Genomic DNA, 9,324 nt, shown 5'->3' with positions numbered 1-9,324 from the left:
TTTTGTAGAAATAAAAACAATTGTCTGAAAAAAAAGGTGTCGTACACTCGATTTGTCTTCAGTAGAATTATTCACGCAACTACTAGTAAATTAAATTAATATGCATTATTCACATTGAACTTTAATAGTTTAAGTGAAAATTCGTAAAATAGAGCTTTAACTATATAGAATGTATTTTTTTTAAAAGTCAGTCGGCTGAATAATCACACTTAAAATACAAACTTACCGTTCAACATGTTCTAGTGTTCATGCCATAGATAAAATAAAGTCTACAAATGTCTACAAGATATCGGGTTTTGCGTTTCCCGTTTGTAAGTCAAAATTACTACGTATATGCATGCTAAAACGAAACTGGTGTGACCCTCCCCATACATTTATATAACTAAGAAATGAAGGGGCAATATCGTGAGTACACATGTTGCTGTCATTGATATTCCTACTAAGTTTTAACTCCAATGATGTCGCGCTCTTTTTTCGGTCAGTGTCATCACACCAATGAAAAGATCGATATTGAGTCTGAGCATCGGATTGTGAATGTTATTCACAAATATTACACAATAGTCTTGAAGTATGGATTCTGGATAATGACGTTGATTATCATCTTAATTACGTGTTATAGTATTCTTTTATTTGTCTTTATGTTCATGACGTTTACTGTTTAGTCTGTTTTTGGTGATATTCATTTGACGTGACTCTGTACTTATAGATTCCGTTATTGTGTTATTGTTCTATGATACGTTTTGTATTCTTGTATGTCATTTTTGCTAAATTAAATGTGATTTTTCTATACTTAGAATGCCTTTTTGTGTTTCTTTGATATATATGACGTGGCTTTGTACTTATACATCCCGTCATTGTGTTATTATTCTATGATAATTTTTGTAATGTTGTCTTTCAGTTTTGCTTATGTGCTTTGTCTATATGCCCCTTTTTAAGTTTCTTTGAACCATATGACGTGGCTCGGTACTTATGCATAAGTATTTTGCATAAAACGTCATTGTTTTATTGTGCTAATGTAAATTTCTGTATTCTTGTCTTTCATTGTTGGTACTGTGCTATGTCTATATGCCGTTGTGCTTCTTTGTTACATACTTGTTTGATTTATAGTGATTAAAATTATAACACAATATTGACTGCTGTACCCCTATCTTTGACATTTAACCTATTACGTCTGTTTGTTTTGTTCACACATCGTTGTCAATATACTGGAAATAAATGCAACTGTCATGCAAGTGAGAGATTTAGCTAGCTATACAACCAGGTTTAATTAACCATTATCTACATTTGAAAATGCCTGTACCAAGTCAGGAATATGACAGTTGTTGTCCATTCGTTTGATGTGTTTTGTCTTTTATTTGCCATTTGATGAGGGACTTTCCGATTGAATTTTCTTAGTTCGGTATTTTTCTGATTTTTCTTTTTAAATATGGAAATACTCCATCAAATTTATCCGGTTGAGAACCGACCCTTTGTGCTATGTGCAGAAGTCACTTTATGTCTTATTCCACCAAAACCAGTATGCATGTTGTTCTTCAATTTAATTGAATATTTTCATAACATACTATTAAACATTATACATGTTGTATCTTTTGATTAGTGAAGCTTGGGGTAAAAACATTTATTGTTGCTGTTGATATTTGCTTCATTTTATTTAGTAACGTGTGAGTTTGTTGTTTGCTCTTTGCCTTACTGTTTAATTAAAAGTTGGAATGTTGTAAGTCTTGATGGGTACATCTGGGAAAAGTATAAATTGTTATTGATGATATGTATTAAATTATATTAAGTTTTGTTGTTTGCTCTAACCGGACTGTTTAATTAAAAGCTGAAAGAGGGAGTTATTTCTTCATGATTTCATATTATTGGAACGGAATTTAACTTACTGTTGTTAAAGGACCAGGGGAACACACCCATCGTATACCTAGCTCTACTTACCAAGTCGATTCCACCGCAACAAAACGATACATACGTAGAAACCAGAATCATAGATGGAAACTGAAAATACCAGCTGCCAAGACATCCATATATATGGAACTACCTTAAAGTTTCCGAACAAAAAAATGGATAATTGCCTATGTGAGTTCTGCGGAAAAGTGCTAAACACCAAATTAATCTCGAAAAATAAATGTAAAAATCGCATTTCGTCAGAACAGAACAGAACAGAACAGAACAGAACATGCAATTTTTATAGAAATCATATTAAGTAATATATTCATGGTACTGGCAAATATGTTTTCTAATTGTTTTTAATATTTATATGTGTATGTTGCTATAAACAATATATGTTTTGGTAACGTTTCGACCCTTTGAAAATATTGAAATTCTTGCATAGTAACGTTTTAAAGAAAGCTGCAAAAACAGGCGAAGTTGGTTGAAGATCTGTTATATTCACACATGAGCCTTACTCAAAAAGAAATTTTAACACAATGTGACTTTAATAAATATGTTGTTGTGAGTAAAATATCAATGTGAGTAAGCCTGTCCAATATATTAATGTTATGTGTAAAATATCCACTTTAGATTGAATAATATATACGGTATCAATGCTACTGCTCAATTCGACAATATTAATATGCTAGTTTTTCTCGTTTGAATTGTTTTAACTTGTCCGTTCGGGACCTTTTATAGCTGACTATGCGGTATAAGCTTGCTCATTGTTAAAGGCCGTACAATGACCTATAGTTGTTAATTTCTGTGTCATTTAGTCTCTTGTAGAAACTTGTCCCATTGGCAAACATACCATAATTTCTTTTTCATTTGAATGACATCTTAGCAATATCAGAATTGGCATGGCTGTATTCCCTTAAATAAACATCATAAGCTTTTTATGTCAAAATATTTTTTTCAAATTCAGTCTGTAGTGTTTGTTATGTTAACTCACCTTTTCATAATTGAATGTTTTAAAAGGACTGCTACAGTATCATTAAGGTGAGAAATATTAAAAATGAAACATACATTAAATTGTTAGCAGTATGAATATATTATAAAGTGTAGTATTTCCCTTATTTATAATTGTCTTATTTATTTAAGCAGTGATTTTTACCTTAAATAAAGACAACAGTAGTATATACCGCTATTCAACAGCCATCGACGTTAAATGCGAATATCTTTCATCTTCTAACTCGAAATTGAAGACCGTGATGAAAAGGAATTTTAAATCCTGAGACTAAATCCAACATAATATAAACAAATTTTTTATGTATCAGAGGTACTTTTCTAAAAGACTAAACATTTGAACCTAATTATCAAACCCAATAAATTTTGAAGATTCGGATGAAAGGAAACTAGCTGGAGAATATGGTCGCACTAGTTTAATTTATTATAGTAATTGGGTTACACACTTAATCCCCTTTCGGTTAGCCATAAAATGTTAAATTTATAATTGCAAATTAAACCAAGAACCTGTTGACTGAATGTTTTATATCAGGGTTTTTTAATAAGTTTAGTAACACAGTTCTATACAATGATATTTTATTGTATATTTAACATGTTTAAGTATATAACAATAAATTATATGATAACATCGAATGCAAGTGACACTAATGAGAATGCACTTATCAAACTTATAATGCAAATGATACACTGGACATAAATAAAATTTACTATAGATGATACAAAACGTATTTTCTAAACAAAAGTATGATGCGTAAAAAACTAAGATAACATGATAGATATTAAATTGGATTTGAAAGAAAAAAGATGAAATGAAATAAAGAAATTTAACAACTTCTTCAGAAACCAACATGAGTAAATATAAAAATAGAACTGTTTTGACTTCATGTCAAAAGTGGTGGTTCAGTAACGACAAATGAAAACTTTACGAAAGACCATCCTCAGTCTTTACTCGAACTACAATTAAAAAAAAAATGAATTGATTACTAAAGCACATAGATCGTTTTATTATCTTTAAGATATGACAATAAACATGACTTGTTGATCCGATAACACAATTAATTTGATGTGTATTTCATAGAACTATATTATGCAAATTTTAAAAAAAATAATGTTTTTTTTAAATTTTATTTTCTACAGTTGATAACTTTTGGGACACATTTTATAAAAATTAATTGCACTTTATCCTATTTTAATCAAAACATAGACGATTCAATTTTTTCGAAGTGGTCTTCAATTCAGGATAACAGTATCAGGCCTACTCATTTTTGATAATTTTTATAAACCCTTCTTTTTTTATTTCCCCCCCCCATTTAATTAACTACTTTCAGGACACATTAATAGATCGAATGAGAGAAAACGTCATCGCCTCTAAATCAAAATATCAACAAAGCTATGTTAAATGGGTCTGAACACAATCAGGCCTACTTATTATATTGCTTTTTTAAACTGATAGAAATCAATATATAAGTAGTTATCAAAGGTACCAGAATTATAATTTAATCGGACAGACGCGCTTTTCGTCTACATACGACTCATCAGTGACGCTCAAATCAAAATAGGTATAAAGCCGAACAAGTACAAAGTTGAAGAGCAGTGAGGACCCAAAATTCCCAAAAGTTGTGCAAATAAACCTTTTTACTTATCATTTAACATTATAATTTCACCCCCCCCCCCTTTCGCTAGTTTTGCACATATCATGAATAGATAAAGTTTGAAGGTACATGGTAATAAAAGCAAATAATACACAGACCACGTAAAGACCATATTTGAAGATTACCCAAATCTAAGGAAAGTAATTGTGTTATCAGATCCAGTACGAGTGCACCGCATGGAAAATAAATGAAAGAGTGTTAATTGTGTTCAGACTAGGCACTTTTGCACAGCGGAAAATAAATGAAAGGGTGAGATAAGGGATCAAAAGCCTATACTTAAACATACCCAAGTTGTTAATGCACACAATGCTTGTACATAAACATGCTAAATGAGAACTTATTAAATAATTTATGACGATTATTTACACCGGTTGATGTGTTAAATAGATTTCCATTACATAACAGAAATCATGATTTGTAGTTGTCTCGTTATATGAATAATAAATATGAAAGTGTGAGATCTAGATACAACGTACTGATTTTATAAGTTATGAATGTCACTTTGATTCAATTTCAGGAAATCGAACATAAATATATTTTTATATAAATTAAGTATATTTTTTTACCAGTGATGTAATGAAAGTATTTCACGTCTTTTGAGGGAAGTTTGTTTTCATATTTTACTCATAAAAAATGAAAACAACACTTATTCATTGCACATGGTATGATTTTTTTTGAAAACAATAAAAGTGAATAATTCATAGTTTTTCAAAACAGTAGCTAAATTCAAAAAGCCAACTAATCGATAGTTTCTACTTCCATAATTTCAACCTTCATTTCTGCTCCGTCCTTAACAATAACATTACAATTACTAAAAATGATCTAAATCACAGAAGAGATTTAAAATACGCTGACAGCTCTGTAAGCTATAAATTCAATTTAAACAGATGATTAATATCAATTAGCACAATATATGAATGGGATGTATTAATTACTTTTGTTTTTATTTTTTTAAATCATTTAAAAGAAATTGAACCATTGTTTTGAGTATTCATATGTTTAAATGAATCAGAAAAATGCGTATGTATACCTCAATTAAAAGCAATGATATGAATTAGAGAAGAGTTCAAATATAATATCCAGCATGTAGGGACATGCAAATATTCAAATGGTTATTCAGTTGTAATATCAAACATATTAATTTTACAAATTTGTGTATGATAACCAATGATTCATAATTAAATATACATATCTAGCAATAAAATTGAGAATGGAAATGGGGAATGTGTCAAAGAGACAACAACCCGACCAAAATAAAAAAAACACAACAGCAGAAGGTCACCAACAGGTCTTCAATGTAGCGAGAAATTCCCGCACCCGGAGGCGTCCTTCAGCTGGCCCCTAAACAAATATATACTAGTTCAGTGATAATGAACGCCATACTAATTTCCAAATTGTACACAAGAAACTAAAATTTAAATAATACAAGACTAACAAAGGCCAGAGGCTCCTGACTTGGGACAGGCGCAAAAAATGTTTTAGTTATTTCACAGAAGTTGTAATGCCTAAATATAAAACATTTGTTCGTTTCAAACTCAAGTTCAAATGCAAAAAAAAGTACTTTGTAATCTGTTGGACACACCAAAAACTGAAACGTATAAATCTTAGTATTGTAGACAAATTATCAATGAATACATATGTTTCTTTCTTCATTTATCGAATTAAGGTATCTACAAAAGCACATCATAAGAATATTTACTGCGTGTGTACGTAAATACAATATTTCATACATAATTGGCAATAAATTACAGTCATATTAATATTGTGTGCACTCGATTATGCATATTTTGTATCATTGATTATTATTATCATTCATTATATCCAAATTGACAGTATCCTTGGTATTGATTAACTCCAATACAAAATGGGTGAATCAAAAGCTAGTAGGAGGAAAAAACTCCTATTGATCTACAACTACAATGGATGTGTAGCAAACTAAAAATCTTATTACTAAACATGAAACTACAAACACAAAACAATGTATTGATGACGGATTCTAATAATGCACATTTCTTTGAATAAAATCGTATTTAAATAAATCTAAATGGTAAAAAAAAGACAAAAACATGAAGAAAACTATTCAGATGATAAAAAAAACATGCATGCATTTGAAAAAATAAAAACAAGTTTTCTATCTATCAATTAGGGACAATTTATATTACAAGATATCACAATTTGGCAAGACAGGGACTTAGGAAATAAATTCCTATTACTAAGTCTATCTGGCATCTGATGTATTCTCCATAATATTTTATTGTGTTTTCAATCTTCAAATATCGTTCTGTATCGCTGGCTAAATAAAGTTGTTTGCTATGACTAATCTCTATTTAGTTTATTGTCATATATTTCCTTAATAAAAGCTATTATATGGCATAGTATGTAATTAATAGGTAAATTATCATGAATTCTTTCCCGACTGTATCATAATCAACAACTCTTATTACTAACATAAGGTTAGAGTTCATTACTGATTGTCAAAACATATTGCTATCTTTAATGCTCAAGTCATTTGACACGCTAAGACTTTCACTTTGATTGGTGATTACAAAAAAGAACTGAACTATATTTTGTGTCTCCATCATATTTCATACTACATTTTTCGGCCGGTTACAATTCATGCACGACATTGTTTCTGATTTGTGAGACAGATACAACTATCTTTTCTTTTTGAAAAATGTACTAATGGAAGTTCATATCTTTGTGAAGTTGTCTACTCCTAACCCATTTTGTTTATTTTTGTTCTTGTCATATTCACTGAACCCGTTACTATCCCGTCCATTGCCATTCTGAACTGAATTTCGGGGACTTTGAGGACTATTTGTGTCAACAGTGCTATCAATGGTACTACAATTGTTTATCCTTGAGTCATGTAAAGCTTTGGAAGACGAAGAAGAATCCGTCGTTGATGGTATTGGGCCTCTTCTTCTTTTGAACTTTCCAGTCTTCAATAGATATAGCCAGGATAGACGCACTTCGGTATTTATCAAACAGCGGAAGACGAATATTAGAAATCCTTGCAAAGAGTTTAACACCACAAAAATATAATTGAAAACTACTTTTGATTCGTTGATTGCTACTGGTCCAAAAACCCAAGTAACTCCAAGAAGAACCATTACTGTGAATGCTCCTCGGACCTGAGTAGGAGTAACTTTTTCTCTTCTTCCTCCATTCGGATGACCTCTAAACTTTGGTTTTAAAATAACCCTGGCAACTAAAGTAAAGACGACTGTGTTGATAATTAGAATGCAACAGGCAGGTCCAAGTAGGGCAATATAAAATGCAATTGTGCTGGCATGAGATATAAAACAACTGAAAAATAAAAACAAAACAACATGTTATGCAATAACATTAACGGTACCAATTTTTTCTGCACCAGATGCAAAATGCAATATCTATTTGCTAGAGTTTTTTTATTACCTGTATTAAAAAAAGTGCTGATTTATTGTTGAAATTTCAAAAGAATTACATTATTGTTTTCTAGTTGGCTATGTAAAAATAAATTGAGTAGAATATTAACCATTTTCAATATTTGCCTGCTGTACCATTCCATAATGTACAGGGAGCCTTATAAGGACATTTTCAATTTAGAATAATTTCCACGTTATAGTTTATTTGATTATCAGGGGGAAATAGCAGTAATGTGATAATTTTACACTACAAATTAGATTAAACACCATATTGCATCTCAAAGATAACCAAAATATATCAGAGCCCACGATCAAAACAATATCGGTGCTATATTTTTTTTCTGAAATCACGGAAACTCGATTAAGTAGACATGGAATTCTATAAAGGTTTTCTTATTTCAATTCTGGTATCTATGATGAGTTTATTTACAACCACTGGGTCGATGCCAATGCTGGTGGAGTTTTAATTTCCCGAGGGTATCCCAGTAGTCAGCACTTCTGTGTTGACTTGAGTTATCATTGATATGTTCAGAATTATAAATTAACTGTTAACAAAAATGATTTTTTTGAAATACTAAGGCTTTCTACCTCAGAAATAGATTACCTTAGCTTTATTTGGTAAAACTTTAAGCAATTTGTTGTCCCCAATGCTCTTCAATTTCGTACTTTATTTGGCTTTTTAAAAACAAAATTGTTCGATCGTCACTGATGAGTCTTTTGTAGAAGAAATGTGTGTCTGGCGTTAATATAAAACGTCAATGCTGGTATCTATGATGAGTTTATTTACAAAATTATGATACTTACAAATCCGTTTTTGAGTTATAATTGTCCATTTTGTTGACACCCATAGTAATAGCCACAACAAGTAATGGTATGCCTAAAAATAAAAAATAATGAAAGTTTTCAAACACTATTTAAATCATACGCGTCATGAATATCCTGGATGGTCCATTCAACATTACATTTTTTTAAAAGAACTGGTATTTCGAGAATGCTGTTTTGGATCATACATTTTATTTTGTCTGAAGCTGCTTTCCCTTAAATATCATTCGAATTATTCCAGAACATTGTTTACATGTTGTCCTAGAAATCGATAAGAAGTATTGACACGTCAAATGACAAGACTACATATCTTGTGTACGAAATTTACGAGTTGGATATCTCAGTTTTCTTGTTAATATCGCATTTGGAATCTGTATAGATATGTCAAACGAGATAATTACCACTGCGTATGAAGAGTTTCATATTTAAAAAAACAAACCTTAAACATATTAATAGTACGTCAAACAATAGCAGCCATTTAGACGACCAGTAAACTGTATAGTCCACCTTTTTTATATAAAAAAACACATAAAATAAGGTTTAAAAGACTG

General features: G+C 30.5%; 1 protein-coding gene across 4 annotated transcripts in view; it reads right to left on the bottom strand.

Moving 5' to 3' along the window:
- Positions 1 to 3,451: 3,451 nt before the first annotated feature.
- The window catches only part of LOC143081975 (uncharacterized), a 69,159-nt gene continuing 63,286 nt past the window's right edge, over positions 3,452 to 9,324 (bottom strand). For all 4 annotated transcript variants that reach the window (XM_076257593.1, XM_076257594.1, XM_076257600.1 and 1 more), the window contains 2 exons: positions 8,756 to 8,828; positions 3,452 to 7,853 (listed from right to left, as the gene is read on the bottom strand). In XM_076257593.1, coding sequence (XP_076113708.1) covers positions 7,235 to 7,853; positions 8,756 to 8,828 — 692 coding nt within the window. In that variant the 3' untranslated portion in view covers positions 3,452 to 7,234. The remainder of the gene's footprint in view (positions 7,854 to 8,755; positions 8,829 to 9,324) is intronic.

Source organism: Mytilus galloprovincialis, chromosome 1 (genome assembly GCF_965363235.1).
Source record: "Mytilus galloprovincialis chromosome 1, xbMytGall1.hap1.1, whole genome shotgun sequence".
Taxonomy (NCBI): domain Eukaryota; kingdom Metazoa; phylum Mollusca; class Bivalvia; order Mytilida; family Mytilidae; genus Mytilus; species Mytilus galloprovincialis.
The sequence above is the reverse complement of the archived record's forward strand: the minus strand, read 5'-3'. Positions and strand labels throughout refer to the sequence as shown.